We start from the raw sequence: 27,233 nt of genomic DNA, 5'->3' as shown, positions 1-27,233 counted from the left end.
GGGTGATGATAGGATAGAGGAGGTTGTGGTGGTCATGGCGATGCAGGCAGCCAAGGTGGTGGAAATGACAGTCATGGTGGTGGAGATAGTGGTGGTGGTGGTGACGGTTGAACATAATGCTTCCATGCTCTATGGCTCTGAATAAGAGACTTGTATAAATGCTGTGATAGATTCGAGAAGTAGGCAGAGGGCGGTGGGGCACTTAGGTACTAGGACTTCATGAGCACAAGTGCACAGAGCATCTGGTGCTGGTCTCTGCCTGTAACTACAACATGTGCATTTCGAGGTGCTTCCTCTCTTGGGGACAATGCAAGCAAAACAGAGATGCTTAGGCAGACATATACTGTTCTACTGGCTGTAAATTTGGGGGGGGGGCAGTTGTTGAAAGGTTTTTGCTTGTTTTATGCTTTGTTTTTAAATTTTTATTTATTTTTGGTTTTTATCCTTAAAAATGTTTCAGTCTGTATTTTGGGAATAGAGAAATCAGGTCTGCTGAAAGAAAGAAAAGTAGAAGTAATTAAAAAAAAAAAGCTGGGGCTGCAAGTCCTGGACACAGACGGGTGGACACAATGCAGGCAAAGAGGAGAGCCCTGCATACACAAAGTGCACCAAATCCGGTTCAGGCAGGGCTTAAAAGGCACCGAGGCCGGGCACGTTCACACAGGAGGGGTAGGTGCCCTGGGACAGAAGGTGAGGGCCAGAGCTGGGCCCAGAGGGAGCTGGGGCAGCCATTCAAGCACCCGCCTTCCTGGGGACAAAGGGTGACACTCTAGACCAGATATGGCGGATGAGCCCCTGGAAGGCCTTGGAAGGGCAGCTGTGTTTCACAGACAGAGGCCTGGAGCCAGGAACTCGGCTGATTCACAAAGAAAGGAGTGAAATGCTAACAAATGGTTTTCATTATCATCGTGCAGCCTCCACCCTCATTCCCTATGTGTGTGCTCTGCTTTTTTCTTTCTTTGCTTCATCTTTTCATGGGTTGTAACTAAACAATGAGGTGATTGCCGTCCCAGTGGATTGCACAACGTAACCAGTGGCTGGACTCGAGCATGGCTTTCTCCGAAGAAATTCTGAACTAGAAAAATAAGCAAGCTGGAAATAAGGAGTTTGTTCTGCCCAACACCTGTGTGCTTTTTAGCGCTTGTCATGAAGTCGGAATGAGGGGCTGCTGAGAGCTAAGACACTTGGTTCCTCAGCAGTGCACCTGTCGGCCCAGCAACGGGGCATTCTCCTTCTTAAATAAAGCACCACAGCGCCAACATGAAAGGGGGGCTTACCCAGTTATCCAGGAATATAAATTGGGACCACTTGTTATTTACCAATATAGTGTGAAATAATGATTTACTTTGAATAAACTGGTGCAGCTGTGGGAAGAGTTTTCAATTCTGTTCACTAAACATTCATTAAGGGCCTAACCTCTGAGACTGCCCCATGGAGAGAAAAACACCCAAGACCTCCAAAAGTGAACGAGCCAGCAGACACCTAAATCTGTCCCAAATCCCTGGATAACTGAGCATAAATTTGACCATGAAGATACCTCCGTGTCTTATTCTCCTTGTGATCCACTTTCCCTGTGAGGCAGCAATCACCCTAAGCAAAGATGCTATTAACTGTACAGGGCCTGGCAAGTTTTAGTCATAGCTGGAGTAGCTTCCTGCCCCTGACTACGACAAGGCTGAAGAAAATGGATCATTTCAAAAACAAATGTCTTAGTTCATTACTCAGCATCTTTGTCAGCAAATGACTGCAGATGATCATCCTGCAGCTGCCGACTGACTGTGTTCCACACTTGCTCAGACGGGGCCACTGAGCATGTGCCTGGCCAGCCATTCCAAAATGACTGGAATACAGACAACAACTGTAACACAAACAGGATTTCTTCCTGCCAGAGACAGCCAGACCAGGGCACGGGATGGACAGGAGGCATTGCCTTCTGTTCTGCACCAAGCCTGCCAGTAACCCACTGCCTGATTATAGCTGAATGTCTTTAACGGTGTTAATAAGAATAGCTAACATTTATGTATCACCAGCTAGATGCCAGCCACTGGGCTAAATGCTTATTCTGTTTACGCCTCTCAACAACTCAAGGTAGAAGGTATAATTATTCTGACCTTTGAGAGGAGACACTGAGGCACAGAGAGGTTAAGTCACTTGCTAAAGGTCACACAGCTGATAAGTGGTGGGGCTAAAATGCAACCAGCCCCAGGCCTCAGGGCCTTGTTTGACGTGGCCATCAAGGGAAGTGCAGAGTCACTAGTGACCCTTTCTTTACAGCTCTAACAGCCTATAATTCTGTAAAATAACAACTGAGATTCTAAAATAAATAGTTTTTATTTCTTTGAATCTTAAACATCTAAACTTACCTCTTGAGTGGCTGAGTGTCTGGTTTCTTTCTCTGTGTGTGCGGGGTGGGCGGGGGGTGATGGAGCAGGGAAAACTGTCTGTTTTCATCTTTGGAATTTCTAACTACCCACAATGTTCTGGGTCCCTGGAGACGATGCACTCTGTGGGTTCCTTGTTAGCTCTGGAGTAAATTTCCGCAGTGCAGGGTTTTGCTCTTGTTCATGATGTCACGGTCAAATAAAGCCTAAAAGAAGAAACACTAGAAGTTTGAGAATGTTCTGAAATATAATTGTATGAGAATCAAGTGACTTTAGGAGGACAGCAGGTTTTCATCTCCTCTGACCTTTCCTCCTGGGGTAATGAAGGAGCTAGATGAAACTCTTTAAAGTGAGCTTTAAAATGCCCATCAAATAGCCCCTCATTACAGTTAACCAGCCCGCTGACATTCCGACATTCCCCATCAGGCGTATATGACCTGTGTAGTAGGCGCCCACTTGGGGCTGGGATAGTTAAAGGCATACACAGGAAGTAGCTAAAACAGCCCAAAGACCCCTGACAAACACACACAGGGAAATAAATTCTTCATTTCCAGCTCTTATCTAGGTAATCCTCCGGTTACCTAGAATTCACATGTGCTGCATGCCTGGGCAAAGCTGGGCCAAGTTATCTCTTTCATACTTTGAGTCATTTTCTGGGTGTGAAGTCAGCAGACAAGCCAGGAAATGTCAGCACGGAAGAGCGAGGGAGTTGTCACTCCAGGGGGGCTGTGGAGTAGGATGGCATCTGACGTGCCCTTGGGACTCGGTGTCCCCAGGATGTGTTTGGTGCTGGCTACCTGTGAGCCATGTTTCCTTTGATGCAGGGTGGTTGGGTTGCAGCAGTTTTTGCAGTAAGATTGAAGTCCAGCTGCTCAAACAGAAATGGCCTCATCTCATGGACACTTTGAGTAAGGGTGACCTTTTGCTGGGATCTTTACATTCAAGCCCCACAGCTTGTCCCTTATCCTTCTTTAATGGAAGGATGAACTGCCTGCATTTTAAAAGCCCTAGAACACTGTGTATCTGTTTAGCCAAGATTTTTCCCGGGTCTTTTTCAGGGCTATGGATTTTTAGCTTGTCTTAATTTCTGAAGTTACATCTGAATTGCATTACAGACTTATGTGTTGTAATATTGCCTGACCTGTTGCTTGGGAAACATACCATACACTGAGAGGAAAAGGCGAGCTCAAGAAGAGCTGAGGACATTGAATCCTATAAAGCAAATGGAATAAAGAGCTTGGATCTGAGTTAGCATTCACGGGCAATGTTTTGTTTCCATTCATGTATTCTGTCCCAGGTGGGCATCTCGGTCTACAGTGGGCTGGGGGCCTCAGTAGGCGCTGGTATCGTTGGATGTAAACTTTGATTCCAACCAACCTGAGAGTCCCCCTTTCCCTCAATACCTCTTAGTCCCAAGTATTAGAACAACAGTCAGGAAAGGCCCAATGCGGAACTGAAATGGATCTTTTTCTTGTGGTTTAAGGATCAGCCAGTTGGAAACGAGGAGATGTTTTCTTAGGGTTGCAGAAGAGTTTGAAACTATTGGATTGTTTCTGGCACTCAAACGTACATTATAGATATATCATTAGTATTACTAAGCTGATGGGCTACACTACAAGGACAGTTATTTACTAGCATATTCTTGCAAAAATGTACTGCCCACAACTCTACAATGGAAGGCTGCTGTGTGTTTAGATGCCTTATCTTCTACCACATTCGTGTCATTGTAATTACCCACGTTACAGAAACCTCTCCGTGGTATTGGCATTGCACAGCTCATGCATCCACAGCTCATGAATCCAGTCGGGTAAATACCATGCAAATTGTGGCCTGCCACACACCCCAGAAGGCCACGCACGTTTGTAGCAAATGCTCTTTGATTCTGAAGCTCAGGGTCAACACCATGATGACTTCTTCCTTGAGCTGCGTCTCTGGGAAATGCTAGGAAGAGTTTGTAATTTATCTGGGCATCTCCAAAAGAGCCACAGGACCATTTCTCTTTTAGAGAAAAGTGGCAAGGCACTTTAGAGTTGTCAGCATTGAAACTTTCAAAAAGAATAGTGGTTTTGCTGAACCTTAATGTCTTCCTAAGTCCTTATTGCCAGAGGCTATTTTCCTATTAGATGTGCCAAAACAACTAAACAGTTAAAACACATCAAATGATCTCAAAATGGCCCAAACTGAATTTTTTCCCCCCAAAAAAAGCTCCTAGTCAGCAAACCCCACAGTCATATTCCATACGAGAAAACGTCTGGTTAGGCTAAAAATGAGGAAAACAGACTTTCAATGTAAAAGATTTCAAATTTTCTTTGTGTATAGGCTCAGAGAAAGAACTAACAGAGGGGAGAATTAAGGGGAACAGTTACAGCAGTGAAAACCACAGCGACAGCACCGAAAGTTATTATTATGCCCTCAGCAACATGTTCTTAATGCCCAGCCTTTCTAGTGAGTTTTCCCAGCCCACAAAACTCCAGCAGGTGGAATCTAGGAGGAAAGAGGCTGCAGTTCACTCCAGCTGCTCTAGCGTTTTTGATGTGGTGTAAACTGCTCTTGGGACTAGCCGTTGTGTCCCAGCACCTGCGAGGAATGAGAGGTCCAAGAAGTCTTTTTGGTCAGGCATCCCCCAGTTTTTGGTACTAAAACTGTCAGCAAATAATCATTGGACTTAATAATAAGCTAACCATAGCTCCAACACCAAAGAACATTTTAAGTGGCATGCCAGGAGTAAAAAGAAAACTTTCCAACTCACAAATGTCAATTATATCTAGACAATTGCTGGGGGTGGGGAGGTGGGAAGGGGAGACAGGGGCAATATCCCCCTGAGAGTCTGCAAGCTATATTCTCACACCTTCTTGTTGCCTATGATGTGACCATACCTGCACTTTATATTTTCTGAGATATATTAATTTCTTGATAATTCTTCTTAATTGCTAGCTCATCAAAGCCAGTGTCAAGTTTCCCATTCCTCCTGTACAGCTGTGATTCTCAGCCCTGGCTTTTGCCTGGGGTCACCTTGGGAGCTTTACAAAACAGTTTGTATTCTGAAATTGACCAAAAGATCATTGAGCCCATATGAAAGTGAAGGGGAGGCTGAGACAAGTGTCAACAGAGAGGGCCATACAAACACGCTTAACCTCAGGGGGTCTTCAGAAGATGCCTTAGCTCTAGCTGACTCAAGTCTGGTTGCTCAGGGGTTCTGGGGCGTGGTCTAGACATAATGTGGATCGTGAAATGGAAAGTTATAGTCAAGCAGGCACCCCACAGCAGTAGGCTGACTCTGGGTTATCACTCTCTCTCAGCCCTGGATCCCTCACCCAAGGGAGAGGTTGCAATTGGAAGGGGACCAGAATGGGACCCTCCAAAACAGTGATTCTCAAATTTGGATGTGCATAAGAATCACCTGCAGAGATTAAAACTCGGATTGCTGGGTTTCACTCAGCATTGCTAGGCCTATGGTAGAGCCTAAGAATTTGCATTTCTAACAAGTTCCAAGATATTGCCAGTACTATGGTAGACCTCACTTTGAGAAATACTGCTTTAAAGCCTGAGACCCAGGACAGGCCAGCATTGTCCTGGTCTAGAAGGGGTACACCAGATTTCAATAGCATTCTTTCGTGCCCTGTAAGAAGGAACAGAACACTGTCCTGAGATTTATTTCCATGCTTTTATAAAAGTGTGAAAACTGTCTAAGTGATTACCACCTGAGTTTAAGAATAGATACGCATTTGGGTTGTTTGTTCCTAATATCTTTGCATTAGAAATTGGTAATATTTAAATCGGATTTAATTTCAGAGCCCCAACCTCCACTAGCATAAGACTAAAATCAATGACAACAATATCTATGAAAATCACTTAGTGTTTCAGGATTCTGGGCCGGAAATTACTCTCTCCAGTAGTAAACTACCTGTACCTACACTGAACAAGAGAAGGCCAAAGACACAGTATAGCAATCAGGCATCTAGATGTGGTTGGCAGGAGACCCTGGCGTGCAAAAGTGGCTTGGCCCAGAGGTTGCAGATATATGGCCAGGGAACCCTTTGTGGTCGGTCTAGAGCTGATCCTCCAAGAAGGCAGGTCTGCCTAGGAGTTGTGGAATGTTTGATTTAGATGGACATTCTCTCTCCTTCTAATCAGCTGGATTGGAGGCCATCCTGCCTTACAGTGGAATATATAGAATATTTTCAAAGAGAGTCACTCCTACTTCCCTGATTGTCCCAAAGATTAAAGTGTAGGCCTTTTGTGTCACATAGGAAGGTACAGTCAGCAGATAGGTCACAGCAGTGAGCTCTGCAAGCTCCTAAGTACCTGCTACTGTATAAGGCCCATCACATACCTTTCTCACCCTCCCCCAAGACTCCCTCTTAAGCCATGTTGGACTTCTGGGGCTCTGTGATGCCTTTCCCTTTTTCCCTGATGCTCTCCTATTCATGCTTAAGAACCCTGCTCAAATGTTCCTTCCTCTATGAACATATGTCTCTGGCTAATCTGGCCAAATAAAACAAACTCCTCCCTCCACTGTGTTTTCCATATCATGTCAGATATCTATCATACTTAACATATTGTGCTTTAAATGCTGTTCGTGTGTTTGCTTTCCTTACCTCTAGCTTACTTGCTTTTGGAAGTTGAGCTGTGTCTCATTCTTCTTTGCTTCCCTAGCACTTAGCACAGTGGCTGGTGCAGCGCCTCCAAGTTTAGTGTTTAATTAATGAAATTAATAAAGTCCAGTGTTTGGACAGGCAGGAAAGCATTCCTTAAGCACTCAGTAAGGATGCAGGCTGGAAACACTAATGCCCATAGAACCACAGGCGATCAGAGCTGGAGGAGACCTTAGCTATCATCCCTGCTGGTTCCTCATTCTACGGAGAAGCCTCAGAGATGTTTAAAGATACTTGGCAACTTACCCACAAATGAGAGCAAAATGGGCCAGGACACAGCTCTGTAGATTCCAATCTGGTGATCAGTCGGGTTTGTCCAAACACCCAGCTGAAGGGTTTGTGGACCAGATCCTCTTCCCATGAGTGATGCAACAAGACCCTAGAATACTCACCTCTTGCTGTGGGGAACCTGCTATCCTCCCTCTCCTGTGCTCAATCCAACCCTGAGGGAGCCTGAAAATGGTCTTTGCTACGGAATCTAACTTTTTTTAGGGTGTTTGAGTAAGTGTTCATCTCTAGGCCTGAACCACAGTTGAGTACGTGTAGGTTTTTCTGGTACTTCTAGAGGAAAAATGATATTCTGAGTAAAGTGGGTCAGAAAGAGGAATAGTAACATCTCAGTCCTTAATTTCATAACGTCTAACAGCAGGAAAACCACCCAAGGCCCTTTCTACTTCCTTGTCCTCCAGCTCCTCTGTGTGATCAGGGACTTGGGGGCCATGGTGGCTTCACTGACATTTGCTTCCATAGCACAAGATGAGAGGGGGTGTTGCAGGAAGATGGGGGGTGGGGGTAGCCCCCCACTGGGAAGAGGCATGATGGGAAAAGGGGTTTGGGAGTTGAAAAGACAATCTAGACAGGAAGGATAAAGATGTCATTCTACAACCTTTTTGGTGGGAGAGCTACCCCACCCTATGACAAGTTCTGCAATAGACATAACCATTCATTCATTCATTCATTCACAAAAAATGTCACGTAACCCTCTAGCTTAAAGCCTTCCACTCCCTTCCCACTGCCCATAGGGTAAAACCATAGTTCCTCCCTACATCTTTCTACCTCTCCAACTCATTTCTTTGGTCTCTTCCCTACATGCTCAGCATCTTTGACTTGTTTCTACCCCAGAGCCTTTGCACTTGCTGTTCCTTCTGCCTGGAATGCTCTCTCCCCCATTCCTTCTCATCCTTCAGATATCAACTTGAAGGCCACTTCCTCGGAGAACTCTCCACTGAGCACCCTGTCTACAATGGCCCCTCACTACACCCTGCTATCACCCTCTATCCTCATACCCTGCTTACCTGCAGGGCATGTAAAGAATCTGAAGATGTTTATTCACACAAGACTATAAACTCCACAAAAGCAGAGACCTTGTTGATCTTATTCACTGCTGGGTCCCTAGCACCTAGGAGAGTACTTGGCACATAGCAGAAATACGTGCTCAGGAAATATTGTTGAATGAATGAATGAAACACCTACATACACGAGGTTTATAGAAGTAAAAGAACAGACACCTACCATTGCTTCTAGGAACTACAACCTAAAATTGAATAGAACTTTTGCATCAGCTCATTGCATCAGCTCCCTAGCTCCTGATTCGTAAAATGTGACTTTCCTAAAATCTGAACTCTGAGATTGGCATCCTAGTTCTGTAACAGCTCTCTGTTATCTATCAAGTGGTCAGGTTGCCTTCTTTGCCACCATGACTTGTTCTAGATTCTCATCAAAACACCAACATGTTCTCAATCATCAGGACTTTTTCTTCTGAGTAATTTACCTTAGTTATGCTGGTCCAGAGTTGGGTCTACTGTATCTGCGGGTATAATGTACAGAATAATTCCATTTCAATCCTGGATTAGGGGACTGCTAGAGCAGGACTCTGATGTGGGACTAGAAGCACTGACACTGCGTGTAAGATCAGCCATGGACTGTGTCCAGGCAGAAACCAAGAGCTCTGGCACAAGAGTGAGAGGCAGGTGCTGCCGCAGGTCTGTGCAAGTTCAGGCCCCTGGCAATTTTGGTAGCTGAGCTCTGTCTTCTCCTTTGGTCCTGATGCTGGTAAAGTCCCAACACTCAAGAAAACAGGGTTTGGGACATCCCTGGTGGCGCAATGGTTAAGAATCCACCTGCCAATGCAGGGGACATGGATTCGAGCCCTGGCCCGGGAAGATCCCACATGCCACGGAGCAACTAAGCCCATGCGCCACAACTACTAAGCCTGTGCTCTAGAGCCCACGAGCCACAACTACTGAGCCCACGTGCCACAACTACTGAGCTCGCGTGCCTAGAGCCCGTGCTCCGCAACAAGAGAAGCCACCACAGTAAGAAGCCCATGCACCACAACAAAGAGTAGCCCCCGCTTGCCACAACTAGAGAAAGCCCGCACGCAGCAACAAAGACCCAATGCAACCAAAATAAGTAAATTAATTAATTAATTTAAAAAATAAAGAAAGAAAGAAAACAGGGTTTGTTGTGTTGGCCCCTCCCTCCCCTCCTGCTTGGGACACAGCTACCCGTCCACTAGAGAACGTAGTGAAGAGCCGATCTAATGCCAGCTCTCTCCTCCCACAGAGTCCTGGCCCGGGGTCGTGCAGTCCAAGGGGCTGGATGGCATGCTGGACCCAAGCTCAGCTCAGCGTCTGGGCCCAATAACAGCTTTTCCGAAGGAGCAGCTTTCTGTCCTGGCCACACTGAGGTAAGCACCCGAGAGGCATCTGTCTCACCAAGGTTCCTAGCTCTAGAGCTGCCAGGACAACTGGAAATGAGCCCCAGGCTGAGGATGGGGCATCAGTGCCAGCTGTTAATCAGCAGGGACCCGGGTGGCTCCTAGTGACCCAGCACATGTGGCCCTCCTAGCTCATCTGGAGAGGACGTCGCCCATGCTCTCAGGCTGGCCCCAAGGACATGGTAAGAGTCTGAGCCACACACCTCTGAAGGCACAGAACACAGGGTCTCAAATAGACAGTGCCAGTCAGACCCTCCACACAGCTCCTGGTCTGTCTGAGCAGGTGATCTTATGAGATTGAAGGTCCCTGATCACTCTTCATGCCCTTGGCCGTGGAGTGGAGGGTGGGGAGAGCTCCAGGTCTGAAGACAGGGGTGAGTGCCACTTCCACCAGGCTTCTGCCTGTGGTCAAGTTATTTACTATTACTGTCTCTGTTTCCTCCTCCTTAAAATGGGAAGAATAAGACCCACCTACTAGGTTTGTTGTGATGGGTAATGAGACAATTAAATTGATCGTGATGTAATTATGATCTCTCCTCATTCATTTTAAGATGTGTCTCTAAGAATTCAGACCAGTAGATTCTGTTTCCATTCCATCCTGGAGTAGAGAATAAATCCACAGGTGCCTGCACCTGCTAGTGCTTTCTGGCTGCATATTTCTATCGTGGGCATTTTAAGTGCTTTTGGATCAAGTCTGCATGATGTCTAGAAACCCGATAAATAAGATATAAAACAATTAAATGTCCAACTATTCCCTGGAATCTGGATTTATGGCTTCAGAACGGTAAAACTCACAACCTGTTGAACAGAATTTTCATTTTGATGTTGGAGGTTGAGTAAACGCAGCCCAGGGCCCATCAATTACAGTCCGTGTGTGGCCTCAGGCCTCTTGCCTCTAGAGCAGCTGAGGCTGAGCAATGCCAAACGCCCACGTGCAGAGCCGGCCACTCACTAGCTGCATAACCCCAGGTCGCTGAGCCTCTCCAAGGCCCATTTCTCTCCTCTCTAAGGTTCAAGGATTGGACTCGATGAGTGGTTCTCAGAATGTGGTGTCCAAACCAGCAGCATCAGTATCACCTGGGAACTTGTGGGAAATGCAGATTTTCGGGCCCCACCCCAGACCTACTGAATCAGAAACTCTGGGGGTGGGCTCGGCAGTCTGTGGTTTAACAAGTCCTCCAGGTGACTCTAATGCACTGAACCTCTGGCCTTGATCAACTCTGACGTCCCTTCCAGTTCACGCTTCCCCATAATAAATTCAGCTTGGGAGATGCTTGCAGAGGAGCTGGAGTTTATTCTGTCAGTGCCTTTCTGCGCTGCTGCCTCAGGGATTTCTCCCTGGGAAGCTCACTCCATGCAGGCCCCAACACCCAACTGAGTCCCAGGCTGAAGACAGCAGCCAGTTTACGTTGCAAGTGGAGGCCAAGTGTAAAACAAGAAACGATTCCTGACCCGCACTCGTAATGTGGCGAGTGAGATGGAGGAGGAGGCTGGATTTCCTCAGCCACGAGGATTTCCTCTTCTACTAACGCTTAGTGACCCTGGTTCGCTGATCTAATCTCTAGCCTGAGAATCACTAACAGCTCACTCTCGACACTCCTCCCGCGAAGGCAGGAATTCTCTCTCTCCCTCTACAATGCACCTCCAGAGGCACGGTCGCCGGGCCCCCCAGCGCCATCAGCTGTCCTGGCCACAGAGGTGGACCAGTTGTTTAGCTCTGCCCAGCAGCTTCATCACCTATTCAGGTGAGGCCAGAACCTGTGTGAAATCATTCACCTGGTGCAGGAAACTCCTCTTATTATTGGAGTGTGTGAACCACTGGAAAGCCACAGAATGTACCTTTGGCCTGGGAGAGGGTGAAGAAAGCTGGGCGGACCTTGAGTAGATGGATAAAAGGCCCCTGACGGGTCCCTCAACTTTTAGTCATTTATCTTCCATTCTGGTGGGAGCAGAACAAACACAGAACATTCACACGTTAAACAGAACATGTTCCATCATGTGAGCTCCTAACTGCATCTTCCCCAGCTAATCATCCCACTCACAGGTCTCTGCTTAGTGAAGCCCCAGTGAGGACTGTCATCTCTTCAGCAGAAAGGCTTCAAAGGTTGTTTTAAAAAATAAATAAAACTCCTCCCCTGGTTCACGTCAAGGAGAGAATGTTCTTTTGTAGACAGTGCTTTGTGCTTTCAATTACTAGAATAGAAAACACACTAATTTTTCTTTTCTTTCTTATCCACTCATGACTTTTAAACAAAAGACTTTTTTTTTTTTAAAAGATTATAGGGGCATTCTGTTATGAGTAAGTCGATTAAAAAAAAAAAAACCTTTTACTCTAAGACCCAAATGAGAGATATATTTGCAACATTTTAAAATCTCAATGAAACAATAAAACAATCTCTCCACGATGCAAACCTCCACTGTGATCAAATGCCCCAGGTACCACAGGTTATCTGGACAGTGCAATGAGGAGTAGCGCATTAGGCTTTAAGAATTCTGTGTAGTCAGTTGAGTAGAACCAGCAGAGTTCTAGGCAGGGCAGAAAATTTTATACTTGCTTAAACCCAAAGAGTGTCAGAGTTGGAAGACACCTTAAACATCACCACTCAGATGGAGAAATTAAGGGACACAGAAGGAGGAGACTTGTTCACACACTCACTGACTCTTAAGAGGTGGAGCTCCCTGCGAGGGCTAGGTCACGTGCACACGACAAAGATGGACAGGATGCGTTTCTGCCTCCAGGGACTTTACCCTCTAGGTGGGAGGATAAGAGGGGAATACGTTGCCATAAAAGAGCATTAAGAGGTGAATGGACCTAGAGTCTGTCATACAGAGTGAAGTAAGTCAGAAAGAGAAAGACAAATACCGTATGCTAACACATATATATGGAATCTAAGAAAAAAAAATGTCATGAAGAACCTAGGGGTAAGACGGGAATAAAGACACAGACCTACTAGAGAATGGACTTGAGGATATGGGGAGGGGGAAGGGTAAGCTGTGACAAAGTGAGAGAGAGGCATGGACATATATACACTACTGAACGTAAGGTAGATAGCTAGTGGGAAGCAGCCGCATAGCACAGGGAGATCAGCTTGGTGCTTTGTGACCACCTAGAGGGGTGGGATAGAGAGGGTGGGAGGGAGGGAGACGCAAGAGGGAACATATGTATATGTATAACTGATTCACTTTGTTATAAAGCAGAAACTAACACACCATTGTAAAGCAATTATACTCCAATAAAGATGTGAAGCAAAAAAGAGATATTTTTTATCACTTCATAGCAAAAAATCCATGCTCATCACTATATCGAAATCAAGGTAATTATTAGTTATGCTTCCCGACCTTGTTATTTTATACATTAATAAATAAACATATATATTACTATATCTCAATCTTAAAAAAAAAAAAAAAGAGCATTAAGGAAATGCTTTTAGAGATGGAGAAGGGAGAGAACTGGTCTCTTTGGAAATAGGAAAAGCTCCCCAGTGGAGGCGGCTATTATGGTGGGTGTTAAAGCCAACAGGAAGGACTCTAACCAGCGGAGGTGGAGAGCAGAAAAGGCACAGGGAGGGACAGAGGGAAGAATGCCTGGCACAAAAGAGTTTGAACCAAGGGCAACAGGGGGGAAGCACTGCCTCTGAGGAATTCTGTTTGCCTGGAATGCAAAATATGTGAAGGGAGTAGAAGGAGAGCAGGGTCTGTCTGCCAGGCTGAGCAACCTAGTGGCATACTAGACAACCACTCACCACTGGATCCTTTGAGCAGGGTGATATGATCAGAGCACTTCTTTAAGAAGTTAAATGGGGCAGCCAGGGATGGTAGGCATTGGGAGAAGACAGATGAGGGTACAGGACATCAGCTGGGAGACTGTTCCATGACCTGAACCGGGAACATAGAGGTGAGAATAGAAACATAGAGGTGAGAATAGAAAGTATAGTTTCAAGAGATACTACTAAAAAAAGAGAAAAGAGTGGCTATATCTATATGTATAACTGATTCACTTTGCTGTACACCTGAAACTAACACAACATTGTAAACCAACTATACGCCAATAAAATTTTTTTAAAATACAAATAATAAAAAAAAGATGCTACTGAAGCAGACAAAAAGGGCTGGATGGAGGTCAAAGAGGAAAGAGAAGAGTCCAGTCATGGGTTGAGGCTTGGAGCTGGTGAATGAAGGAATGGTGGCTCCAGTAACAGAAAAAGGAAATGCAGAGAAACATGTTTAGGAGGATGGGGAGAGATGCTCACAAGAGAGAGTAGCTGTGGAACTAATTCATAAATCATCAAGTGGCCCCCAATGGGGCAGCTTCTGTTGAGTAACGAGGAGGAAGGGGAGAATGATGATCCTAGTGAGGATTATGAGAACAAAGATTTTTGTTTTGGATGTCTTGCATTTAAAATGTCAGCATCCATGGGGAGTTGCCCATCAGGAAGCTGGGGATTCAGAATGGGCTTTCAAAAGAGGAGTTGGACCAGAGATCCTGGCATGGGCATCAACTGCACAGAAACTTCAGTTGACACCTTAGAAGAGGATGAGCTCACCAAAGAGGGGACTCCAGAATGAGGTGGGAACCTCTGGTAATTGGAAATAGGGAGCAGTATGTCCCTTATTACCATCAAAATCCTACATTTTAATCTTTTAGTCATTTCCCTATCCAAATTCTAAGTGTTACTAACATGGATATAAAGGGATGAATTTCCATTTCATTTCTTCTCCCTTCATCTACCTGATGAGAGATAATGTGTACTGAGAGGCAGAAAGAAATGAAACAAGAAAAGGCAAAAGCAAAGGGCTTGAATTAGCTGCCAACTGACTAATCAGCTGGACACTTATCTGCAGGACCATTAGCCAGCACAACCAGTGATGGTCGAAAAGTCAGATGTGTCACTGCTTCCTCTGCATGGCTGGCTGGAGAACTGGAGCAAACACAAACATTTTCCCAAGTAACCAGAGACAGAAGAATTTGGTGGTTTTATTCTTGGTATCTCACCAAAGAGCTGTCTATTTCCAGCTGAATAGAAATACATTACAGAGAAGAATGCATCACTTTAAAACAGATTAGGAACGCAGCACGTGGTCACAGGCACAAAATCCAAAAGAAACCAGGCATCATGGTGGAAAGAAGGCAGATGGTGAGCTGCTCTGGCCATACCCATTCACTCTCTCATTCATTTTCCTTACAGAGTTTGAGGACCTACTACATGCCAGGCACTGCACATGGCCCCCGTAAATTCATATTGCACCGCTTCCAAAGTGCTCTCAGGGAGACAGACATGTAAACGATTATCCACAGCATGCAGAGAGGCCGCAGGGTTATGCACAAACCACCATGGGAGACAAGGGGTGGAGTGACTAGTGCGCAGGTGGATGAGACAGGCTCTGCCCTCTGGGACCTTGCGGCCAGTGGGGAGACAGGCTCAAATATTAGTCTTGAGAAGAAGCCTGACAGAGGTAAACCTATGTGCTAGGAAAAGATATGTATGGAGTGTGCTTTGAGAGTGAAACAGCAGCAATATAACGGAAGAAAAAAAAGTCCTTGACCGCAGGACATTGGAATGACTCAGAATTAAATAGGTGTGTGAGCACCTATTTAATCCTAACAACAACCCTGTGAAATAGTGTTTATTGCCTGCTTTTTATCAATGAGGAAACAAGGGCTCAGGAGGATTAAGTGACTTTCCTCTGCTAACAAGTATCAGGGCTAGGAATCCAAACAAGTTTTCCTAACCCCAGAGGCAGTGCAGAGTTCTTTCCACTACACTGATTTAGTAGGAGAGAACACACACAGACACACACATACACACATACACACACACACACACACATACACACACACATATACACACACACATACACACACACACACACACACACACTTCTGAAGTTAAGAACAGGAAGAGACGGCTTTTCGCTGGGGTGATCTGAGCAGACCTCAAGGAGGAAGTGGTACCCATGCCAGGCTGGAAGAGCAGGCAGGGAGCAGAATGACCTGTGGGGAGAGAGAGAGAGAGAGATCAAATTGGAAGTTTAACACCCTCTCTAGGGGATGCCTCTAACCCTACCAGGAAGATCTGGGGAAGCTTTCCAGAGGTGATGGCTGGTACACACGTACAGGTGTGCACAGGAGCTCACTGAAAGTGAGCTCAAGAACAGAGCTAGTCCCACAGCTAGTTGGCCTGGGGGTGGCTGCTGGCGGGGAAGCAGTACAGTGCAGTGCAGAGCCCCATCTGGCACATGCTTAAGAGGGGCTGGCAGTGCCTTGTGGGGACAGATGACTTATGCCATTTGGTCTACTCTCACTTAAAATCAAATAATTTTTAAAAAGACGCACTTAAGAATGAAGGAGAAAGTGGGGGAGGAAGGAAGGATGGAAGGGGAGACTGGCTTAGTAAGGAGTCATGTTTGGATTCTATTTCTGGTCCAGTTTTTGTTTGCAGCTGTAGGCCTGTTAGTTAATTTCTGCGGATCACTTTCCTTGCATATGAAAGAGAGATGATAAATCCTAACCTAACTCACAGACTAATAAGAAACTAGAAGCGAATGCATTTGAAAAAGGCATCACTCACGCCAAGAGAAACCATTATCAGTATCACATTTATAGACGCGAATAGATGGCTGGTGGCTGAATAGACGGACTGGCTAAGATGGTCCCAGAGCTATGTTCACTTTTTTTGCCAAACGTGGTGCTTCATGGGTTTTCAGTCACCAGATCTCAGAGCTGACCCGGTGCTACTGTCTGAAGAGGGTGTGTTCAGTGCTGAGGCTTCAAGACAAGTCCCCAGCAGCCCTGCCCACTGCCTTCCCAGGGGAGTCAAGCCGTTGGGCAGGAGACAGCACTGGGAGAGGTGTCAGAATCACTCCCCAGCCATCCTGTTTCACACAGGTGCACACACACCGCCTGCCCATGGCTGCCTCGCTGGCAGGCAGAGAACTCAAAGAATTCTGTAACTAGCACTGCCGAGTTCATACCACACCACTGGGCAGAATTTCAGGGGTTCCGTCCCTTCCTGGGAAAGTGCACCCTGTAGATGGGGTGCCCAGACACCCAGGTTGTCGGAGCCAGCCCTGTTTAAGCCTGTCATCCCAGTGTAACTGTTGTAGCACCGCCCTTCAGTCTCAGAAGCGTCTCAGTTTGAATGGTCAATTCCAGGGTCTCCTGGCTTTTAGCCACCAGGAGAAACCTCCTCCTCATCCTCTTGGGAGGTCAACTCCGAGGGACCCAGAAACTGCCCTTGCCCCACACCCAGTGCTCGGTGGAATAATCCTCACTTCTGTTTCATTCCAGGTGCACAGCGTAATGTCCATGTTGTTCTACACTCTGATCACAGCTCTTTGGATCGGCGTCCAGGCAGAAGCGCACACCCAGAGCAATGTCCCAGCAGGACACGCTATCCCCCAAGCCCACTGGACTAACCTTCAGCACTCCCTTGACACAGCCCTCCGCAGAGCCCACAGCGGCCCGGCAGCCGCGATAGCCGCCAGGGTGGCAGGGCAGACCCGCAAGATCACCGTGGACCCGGAACTGTTTAAAAAGCGGCGCCTGCGTTCACCCCGCGTGCTGTTTAGCACCCAGCCCCCACCTGCGGCCGCGGACGCTCAGGGTCTGGACTTGGAGGCCGGCGGGGCCGCCCCCTTCAACAGGACTCACAGGAGCAAGCGGTCGTCGTCCCACCCTGTCTTCCACCGCGGGGAGTTCTCGGTGTGCGACAGCGTCAGCGTGTGGGTGGGGGACAAGGCCACCGCCACGGACATCAAGGGCAAGGAGGTGATGGTGTTGGGAGAGGTGAACATCAACAACAGTGTATTCAAACAGTACTTTTTTGAGACCAAGTGCCGGGACCCCAATCCCGTCGACAGCGGATGCCGGGGCATCGACTCGAAGCACTGGAACTCATATTGTACCACGACCCACACCTTCGTCAAGGCGCTGACCATGGATGGCAAGCAGGCCGCCTGGCGGTTCATCCGGATCGACACGGCCTGCGTGTGTGTGCTCAGCAGGAAAGCTGGGAGGAGAGCCTGACCGGCCCGACAGCCCTCAACCTCTCCCAGCTCCCCCCTCCACACTCTCCGGCACCCCTCCCTACCTCAACCTGTAAATTATTTTAAATTATAAGGACTGCATGGTAATTTATAGTTTATACAGTTTTAAAGAACCATTATTTATTAAATTTTTGGAAGCAGCCTGTGTGCCGGCCCTCCAGTCATTTTGCCCAGGGTGACCATCTGCAAGCCTTGGGATGGAGGCTGCAGGGAGAAAGGTACACAGCACCCCCTGGCTTTCCCTCAGACCCACCTGTAACCCTCACTCTCCCATCGCCCCCCAACCAGCCTTGCCACGCTTCAGGGAAGGCTAACCGGGTTCAGGTTAAATTAGCCTAAGCCGGGTGTAATTAGGAAGGGAAGTCTGCTGGATTGCAACTTTGTTCTGCATTCCAGAGCCAAAGCTACCTAATCCTTGGATCATCCACCCCACAGCCCGGATTCCCGAGCCTTGATTGCCTCATTCGGGGAAATGTGTGGAGCCTCGTCAGAAGGCAGATCCCCGCCGCCGGGCACGGGGCTGCCTCTGACCTCAGAGGGGCCCAGGCTGGGTCCTTCAGGGACTCACCAGATAGATAGGAGGAGACTGGCACCAAAGACCCGTAAGCCTGGCTCATTTTTTTAGGGGGAGATCTGCTGTTTGCTGAAAAGCTCCCTGGAAGAGTTGTAACGAAATAATCTCAGGAGGCCTGTCACGGTAGATCTGATTTCATGTTAAGATTGCCTTAGTTCTAATGGCTGGCCCTCAATTTATCCCCCAGTGGCTTCCTGCAGAAAGACTCCATGACCCCAAAAAACACGAAGGCCTCCAACACTCTCGTCACCCATTCACGGCCCCACAGCCACTTCCAATGGCCCCAACGTCGGCCTAGAATCAGAGGAACCAGAGGCCAGCCTGAAACTAACTTTTTAATTCCTAATTGGGTGACTTCCACAAGTGACCAAAGGTGGATGGGGTCATGGGAACTGCAGAGAAGATGGTATGGGGAGAAAAGACAAAGATGAGTGAGAACCAACACAAATAACCGGGAAAGGGGTGGAGGAGAGGTGGGCCAAGCCAGAAGGGAACACGCCTCTCTGCTCCTCCCTGACAGAGGGCACTAAACAAGAGGGAGAGACAGGGGAGCAGGGGAGGGGTGTGAGGGCAGGGAGCACGAGCAGAAAGAGGAGGAAGATGTGTCATCTTCACCAGCATCAGGATCCCCAGGCTTGCAAGAGATCCAACACCCTGGGTAGTTTCCTTTTTTTGTTTAGTTTTGTTTTTTTTGAAGCCGGGGATGTGCTTATTATCACTGACTGTATCAGGAGTGTCTTAGAGATAGCTGGAGATGACAGGGACTCCAGGGTACAGCCTGGAGCAGGGCTCTACCCATTCTCCAGCTGCTACCTTCCCCGGCAACTTTTATTTGTCTGTATTTTGTTTTGTTTTTTGTATTTTCCACAAAGGCAAAAAACTTTCCCCCTTTAGGGCACTTAGCTGAAATGGAAATTTTGCTTTCCTACCCTTCCCCTTTCCCCCAGGGTAAAATGCCTATCTAGTTTGTGTAACAACAGGCCCCAATTGTCCCTCTGACAAAAAAAGCAAATGGCGGTATTCATTCATCTGTAACTCTCCCTGTCCCACGGCCTGCCGCCCCAAAATCCAATCCAAATAGGGCAAATTAGAAACATAGACAGCTTTGGCATGAGAGACATTTGATTAAGGTAAAAGCGTGACGAAATGGGCCCTGTTTTTCCTATCAAAGCTACTGCAATTGGAATAAAGATTTACGTACAAAAAACACCAACCAGAACATTCTGTGCTAAGATACTGTTCAGATAAAGGCTGCAGGGAGGGAGTCGTCCCACTGACCTGTGTCTGTGGCTTTTTCCTGGACTCCAGTGCCAGTGGCCTTGTCCTTCCCGGCCCCTCCGACAGACAGTTCCTGGGGGCCCTTCCTCCGAGGGCTGGACAGGCCTGCTGGGTTCTAGATGTGGGGAGAGAGGGCTGCTGAGGGAGGCGTTCAGGAAGCTTCTGCGGGGAAGGGAGGCTATGTTTGTGAACTTCTACAACTTCGTGAAGAGTCTGGAGAACCACCGCCAGCCCTGCAGGACACTGGGGTGACCTGGACCCCACCACCTGCCTAGAGGGAAGGCAACCTCTAGCCGCTGAGGAAACACCGAGACTGAGGGGGGGGTAAGAGGAGGTCCTCCCCACCCCCTGAGTCCCCCCACTCCCCACCAACACCATAGCCTGCCCCAAAGGCAACATTTGCTCCAGGCCAAGCTCCGGAGTCCCAGCGTGGGAGCCAAGGTTTTCACACAATGCAAGGGAATATCAGTTTGGCTGGAAAGAGTCGGAAGGATCCAAGAAACCATCCGGAGCTGGGGCCTTCTCTAGCTTGTACCCTGCCCCCAACACAGTGGGGAGCTCTGGCTTCCAGACCCACCCAGGCTGCCCCCCAGAGGCCAGCCAGGTCACCACGGCCCCAGACATTCGAACACATTGAAAAAACAGCTCAAAACTGCCCGCTATATTCTGCTGAAGAGCAGCAGCTGCAAATCCCACAAACTTTTCCTTCACTTGCCTCACTGAGGTCTTCTTACCCGGGGTCCCCAAACACCCAGCTCCCTCTCCCCTCCAGCACGCCCGCCCAAGAGAGGAGTGCAGACCCTGGCTCGTACATAGCCTGACACAGCCCAGCCCTCCTAGCAAGGCCCATGCTAGCCTCAGCTTGAGGCAAGACTCCTCGTTCTGGGAGACAAGAGCAATATGGTGTCTGATTCTAGTGTATATTTCAAGTCTGGCTCTGTGACTTCCCCCTCCCTCAACCACAGCACCCGCCTGCCCTAGATCTGCATTCCATCCTAACGGGAAACCTACCACGGGGATACAGCTGTTCAGCAACAACCAAAGGGCTATTTTCATTCCCATGAAACATAGGAATGCTCCTCCTAAGTCTCACCACTTTCCCCTCAGCGTAATCTGCATTAGGGGCAGAGGGTCCGTCCAGCCCTGGAGCGCAGAGGACAGGGAAGGGCCGGGTGTTCTCGTCCCCTTGGAGAGAGGGGACAGTGAGGCTGGGGAGCAGACCTGAGTGGAAGCGCGTCTATCGAGAGCACAGGGGCCCACGCAGCAGTGACCCCGGTCTTCCTTTCACAGGCCTGACTGGAGCAGTGGGAGCCCCCAGGGCCCTGGTGCTGAGGAAGCCTCCCACTGTGATGGTCAGAACACTGGGCTTGGCGTCAGCTAGCTTTTAGGCTCAGCTCCCCCATTCCTATCTGCGCAACTTTGGCAAGCTCCTCTTTGACCTCAGTTCCTGCAGCTGTGAAATGAAAATAATCATTCCTAGATCCCAGAGTTGAGAGCATGAAGCAAAACCAACTATTTGAAAGTAAACAGTCATGTTCTATACAAAGGTAAGGCAAAGTAATTTACTCTGCACTTAATAATTTCTCTGTTAATTGTAGGAGAGTGACAATTATGCTAGTACTCACTAAATATATGTTTGTTGGCAGATATATAGATCGGGTAAAGGAAATCTTCTGACTAGTGGACATCATGGAATACAGGTGTGGCACAGCCAGACCCCAAAGGGTAAGATCAAGAACAGCAGCTCTTCAGCCCAGATTCTGCTTGAATCTGGGCTCGGGAAGGCCACCTAGATTCTAGAGGTTCTAGTGTAATGGTTAAGAGCATGGGATTTGGAATCAGACAAGCAAAGTACTTCTGCTTAGGCTGTGTGACCTTAGGCAAGTCGCTTTGCTTCTCTGAGTTTCAATTTTTCATCTGTCAAATGGGGATAATAATAGTAATATACATGTGTGTAGATATATATATATTTACACACCTAAGAAGTATATAATAAATTTTAGTGTTGAAAAGTAGAGGTGGCTGAGAAACCCTGAAAGTTTGTTAGAATGGGGTGGACATCTTTCAACAAGGCAAGGAGGTTCGTGAACAGACAGCTTTACAGATGTATCACAGGTTCCTTTTGTGACAAGCAATGCTGATAGCGACCATCAGCATTTACTAAGAGCTTGCTCTCCACAAGCACGGCACTAAGCAGTTCATGTGGATTAGCTCTGAGCAAGCCTCTGGGTTCTAAAACCAAGACCACCTTAAGGAGAGCACCGGAAGGCTGTGCTTTCTGTTTGCGCGCATCACTGCCACAGAGCTGCTCCCTGGCTCTCTGGGATGTGTTTACTTCCCCAGCCCTTGGCAAGTTTATAAACCACTGTCTTTTTTTTTTTTTTTAACAGCTTTATTGGAGTATAATTGCTTTACAATGGAGTGTTAGTTTCTGCTTTATAACAAAGTGAATCAGTTATACATATACATATATCCCCATATCTCCTCCCTCTTGCGTCTCCCTCCCTCCCACCCTCCCTATCCCACCCCTCTAGGTGGTCACAAAGCACCGAGCTGGTCTCCCTGTGCTATGCGCTGCTTCCCGTTAGCTATCTATTTTACGTTTGGTAGTGCATATATGTCCATGCCACTGTCTTTGAGAGTTTCCATGTGTCAAGCACGTGGGCTCTGTTTTGCTCCAATTCACTTGCGTCTGCAACTGGAAAGCTCTGACCTTCTCAAAGTTCACCTGGATTTGTGGAGATGGCTCAGGGGCCCCAGGGCCAAGATGAAGATGGGTGGGCCCTCTCGCAGCAGCAGCCTGAGGAGAATCCCTCCAACCCAGGCCTGTTCCTTAAAATCAAGGAAGTGCTCCATCTGTGCTCCCTCAGCACCTGGCCCAACCTTGCCTGTGGCGGGCATTCAACCAGGGTAATTAAGATGGAAGTTAGCTCCCATCTGTTTCTCCACCACCACCCCATCCCATCTGTGCCCGCCCTGTGTCAGCAGTAAATGGGTTAATGGTCTGAGTTGAAGGCAAGGTCTTTCCTGAAGCCACTGCCTGGGAGTCATCCAAGCAGCTTTCCAAGGTTGGTGTCACGATGAAGAGCACAGACCGCCACAGTCAAACCCTGGCCTCACCACTAGCTGGGCTGGGTGATATCGGATAAGTTACCTTCACTCCCTGCACTTCAGTTTTCTTACATGGAAAATGCGGATGATGATGATAGCACCCACTTTGTTGAGTTGAAAGGCACTTAGTCCAGTGTGTGGCACATAGTAAATTACTGTGTTTAAAACTTAGGTAAATACACTTACAGCTATATATACATCGATGCCCACATATAGCCACAATATACAGATACACACACAAAGAGAGCCCCTGAGAGCTCTGAAGCAGCCAGGACGTGTACATTCCTCACTCACACGCACCCACACACTGACTTAAAAACACAGAGCAACAGACGAATCACTGCAAATAAACCTTCTGGACGATGGCCACAGTGATAAGAAGCAATCAGGTGGAAAGAGTAAACCGGGGAAGACTTTCCAAAGGAAACAGCTTCTGAACTGTTTGGAAAAAGAAGTTGAGCGAAATTATTGTTTGTGCTGGGACTTCTTCCAGATCTACAAACAAGGTGAAACCCGAACACGAGGTTGCCCAGCTCTGGATGGGAGAGAAAGAAGAGCCGCCCCTATTCTCTCACCTCATTCTGAACTACAAACTGGCCATGGAACCAGCTTCTCCTACAAACACAGACCTTGGGAAAACTCAGAGAATAACAGTGTGAAATCCCGTGGGTGGACGTAAGGTCCCCGTATGCTGTCCACACAGTCTTTGTATTCAACCAGATGCCGAAGAGCTGGTCAAACAGCTTGTGAATATGGGGCTTCCTCCAGGCTTATCAGCTGGGTTTCCATGACTCAAAATAAGTAAGAAAAAGAGAGGTCCCCAGAGTGGGCACCATGCACTGCTGGCTCCAGGTACGGACTTGGGTTGGAGGCCAGCTCGATGCCCTGGCTGACATTTGGTGCCATGGCTAAGTGCAGTCTCCATCCGGCCTGGCAGCCTCTTTCCCCTTCATCTCGCCCTCACCATTCCTTTCACTTTGACATAATGAAAGTGCAACCTGCACACTGTCTAGAGGTTGCATATGATAATTAGAAACATGTGTCCGAGCTGGCATCCCTTCAAAGGACTCTGGAAATCGGACTTGGGCTGTCTTCTGATTGCAACAGCAATCCCCCGAGCTGGCTCTCCAGCCTTCACATTCTTTCAGCTGCACCTAGCGTTAACTCTTGCCAGTGGAAGACTGCTGCAAGCAGAGCTCATTCCTGAGGTTCTGCAGAGGCTGGCAGTAATGATTCCCAGGTACACAGCAAGGCTCTGGACTTGGCATCTAGGCAGGAACTTTTCAGCGATAATAGCAAGAATCAGCAGGCTTATTTTCCTTTTTGCAGAATTGGCACGTTGATGGGTCACCACCCAGGTGGGAGCCTGGGCCTTCTGGGGCACTGCCTAGACTCTGAAGGAATCCAATGCTGGTTCCTCTCTGATCCAGCAGGGTGATTTTTGCTACAGAAGATACCAAAATATCTTTATCTCACCAGGAAACTCCGGAGGGAAATGCAGAATCAGTGGCACCTCTCCACTATAATCACCCAAGCTGTGTGACTGACAGGAGAGACTGAGGGGACTTATTCAGTTGAGCAGAGACCAACTGCACATCAATGACATACAGGTGTCTTGCTAGGCCCTGAGTAGACAGAGGGTAAGTGGGGCCCCCTGTCCTCCAGGACTCTATGTCTGAGTTGGAGGCTGGATAGAGGATTTTGGTCTTTCTTTCAGCTTTTAGTCTAGATACATCTATAGCCACACACCCACAGCCCATGATAGCAGGCTCAAACACCCCCTGGTATTGGCAGCAATCACCCTGCCCCCTCACCTTGGCCTCTTCTTGCTTATTCCTGACCTCCTCTCACATCCTTACCGAGTTCTAAACCCTTGGCCCCAGGCCCCTGACCCTGATCCTGCCCTGGGTTCTCCAGGGAAGTGCTTCTCAAATTTTAATGTTCACCTGAGTCACCTGGGGATCTAATTCAATATATAAAGGATAGGAGGCTGAGATCCTGAATTTCTAACTAGCCCCCAGGTGATGCCCATGAGCTGCTCTGGGGACCACACTCTTGAGTATCAGGGTCATAGACCACATATGGCCTCCCCTTGGTCTAGACCTCAGTTCTCCATTGGGAACTTTAACCAGACTCATCTCTTTAGTTCTTAGAGTCCAAATTGGCCTTGGGTACAACAGTCCTGGCTCTGCTCCAGCCACTGGGAATCTAACCTCTGTCTTATACTCCTGAGCTGCTGTCCCACAAGGTCAGTGCTGCTGTCCTTCTTTGGTAGGGAGAAGTCAGAAAGGGGCAGACCCAACTAATATCATGTTGGGAAGAATGCGATGGGGGCTACAACCAAGTCTCAAGGAGGTGGAAACTCATCCCAAAGAGAAGCCCGGGGCGGAGGTAGGGTCGCAAGAGTCAGGCCTCGAAGCTGTATTTGGCGTTGAGACAGAAAGAGAGAAAGGCACCAGCCACACAGCACCAGGCTCATCCTACTTGTGAAAAAGTTAGTGACGAGCAAAGCACCATAATGGAGGCCTGATGCAGAGTCTTTCCCTCGCAAAATAAATCTGAGCAAGCTTCCTCTCCTCTCTGACCCTCAGTTTCTTTGTTTTCATAACAGAGAGATGAAAGTCATTCTCATCAGCGTCAGACATTGTGGACTGTCCTAAAACTTCCCAGAGGGGCTGTTTTTACTGTACCCGGGACAATTTACATAACACTTGATATAACTCTCAGCAATGGCTGTAAAAATGAAAAATGTCACAGTTAAATGTATAAAACAAGTAGCTCTCACCTGTCTCAGAGTTTGTCTCCCTTCAGCTTTAAGCAGATGAATTTCATAGCCAAACCATGTCAGGAGTCACTTCAAGCATTTGAAAACCTCAAACCAGATCCCCTGGTGGCCATATGTGGAGTTTCCACCTCTGGCTCTCACCGTTAAAGGGCAATATACAGTTTATTCACAGTTTATTATATTTGAAGAATGTCATTTAAAAATAACAACCAGTTCGATTCCTTCTCTCTTTAGTCGGCTCCTTTATGGATCTACAACAGTTGCTGCTGCCATTACAATCTCTTTTATCCATTAAGCAAAAATATCACGATTTTGAGTAAAATATCATGGACACACACAAAAAAGTGAGGCTTTCAATTGCCCTAAGAGAAGCTTTGCTAGGAGCAATTGTGAAGAATTCAAGCTACTTAAAGTTTATCAGAACAGATGGCCACTTAGTTCTCCCTGAATTAATAGTTGCTGGAAGCAACAGAATCAAATGGATGCTGTATGCATACACCAGAAATTGTATATTTAGGTAACTCGGTGAAGTTCATTGGTTGGCATCATTCGGTGTCAGAGATTTGCAGTTTTAGGTCGTAAATATAGATTTATCTGGAAAATATTTTGCTTCAGAGATTGAAGTTTGTTTGGTTACTGTTGTTGGTTTTTTGTTTGTTTGTTTTTAAACAACATGATTCTACACAGAACAAGAGCCAGAAGACAAAAATGTGGGCAAAATTCCCTCTAAATCAGTCTTATTCCAGCAGCCTCTGGATTCAGTACAAGCAAGGAGTCCAGCTGGGAAAACTATCCGTTTGGTGTTGATTTTCTGTTTCTGGATTTACGTTTCACTTGGGTCATTTTCCTTATTTTTCTCCACATGTTCCAGGAAGCCTTCCCCCTGTGCCTCCTATTAGACAAGACTCCTTCTCCACTGAGAAATCACACAGGCATAATATTCATGGCTGGGGAAAGTGATGATAGGACAGAGGTCTATAAGCAAGAGGGCCCAACATACATCAAAGGGTGTGGATGACTTCTGGTAACATAACTCAAAATGCTACTCATTGAGAGATTTATTCTACATAGACTTTAATCATGGCTTTATTGGGTTGTGGTTTGTGTGTATTTGGTGAGTTATAGAGGCTTTTAGGAGGAAAAAGCTTTTCAATTTTGTTATTCATTATAAAAGCCTTTGTCCTATGTAAAGCAATAAAGATGTGATGAAAATGGAATACCCAGATCCCAGTGGAATGAGGGGAGAGTGTCAGAAAAAGAAGGGCAATGTTTACATCAGAATCCTAACTGTGCCACTAAATAAAGAGGGCTCTCAGTCTGGTGACATGTGCAGACCATCTGGACTACAGGGTGGATCTGAGTACTGTTTTCTTTGAACAAAGACATTGTGCACAGCTCAGGTAGCAAATAGTGATAGATCCTGGAGAACACACTGAACATCACTGTCCTTGACACACCCACAAAAGCTACATGTTATCTCTGCCCTACACTTCTGCCCCTTATTCACTGGAAAAAAACAAGCACCCTGTTCCATTAGTCCACATTGGTCCAGACTCCTAATCCACCTGGTTTCTTTTGTTTATTTTTTTATGAATTTATATTTTGGTAGGGGAGAGGCAAGCATAGTAGGGTGTGTAGGGGACTAGTCTATGGAAGCAGAATTCCTGAGTTCAAATCCTGGCTT

General features: G+C 47.3%; 1 protein-coding gene and 2 long non-coding RNA genes across 5 annotated transcripts in view; 1 reads left to right on the top strand and 2 right to left on the bottom strand.

The window, feature by feature from the left end:
• NGF (nerve growth factor) overlaps positions 1-17,941 on the top strand; it is a 50,467-nt gene extending 32,526 nt beyond the window's left edge. For both annotated transcript variants that reach the window (XM_027090970.1, XM_027090969.1), the window contains exons 2-3: positions 9,602-9,725; positions 17,044-17,941. In XM_027090970.1, the coding sequence (XP_026946771.1) occupies positions 17,056-17,781 (726 nt within the window). In that variant the 5' untranslated portion in view covers positions 9,602-9,725; positions 17,044-17,055 and the 3' untranslated portion in view covers positions 17,782-17,941. The remainder of the gene's footprint in view (positions 1-9,601; positions 9,726-17,043) is intronic.
• LOC113611679 (uncharacterized) lies at positions 1-25,688 on the bottom strand. 2 transcript variants are annotated; one of them, XR_003429546.1, is made up of 3 exons: positions 25,550-25,688; positions 19,654-19,768; positions 1-2,587 (listed from the first exon to the last, which is right to left on the bottom strand). It is a non-coding gene; the product is annotated as an uncharacterized LOC113611679 (long non-coding RNA). The 2 variants fall into 2 exon arrangements; XR_003429547.1 differs by lacking the exon at positions 1-2,587 and adding an exon at positions 13,931-15,747.
• A 580-nt stretch (positions 25,689-26,268) lies between these two features.
• LOC113611734 (uncharacterized) overlaps positions 26,269-27,233 on the bottom strand; it is a 68,031-nt gene continuing 67,066 nt past the window's right edge. Inside the window, exon 3 of the long non-coding RNA XR_003429572.1 lies at positions 26,269-26,496. This is a non-coding gene — a long non-coding RNA (uncharacterized LOC113611734). The remainder of the gene's footprint in view (positions 26,497-27,233) is intronic.

This window comes from Aethalodelphis obliquidens, unplaced genomic scaffold (assembly GCF_003676395.1).
Source record: "Aethalodelphis obliquidens isolate GAN/ISIS:26980383/991018 unplaced genomic scaffold, ASM367639v1 scaffold70, whole genome shotgun sequence".
Classification (NCBI taxonomy): Eukaryota; Metazoa; Chordata; class Mammalia; order Artiodactyla; family Delphinidae; genus Aethalodelphis; species Aethalodelphis obliquidens.
Note: the sequence above shows the minus strand (reverse complement) of the source record. Positions and strands in the feature narration are given on the sequence as shown.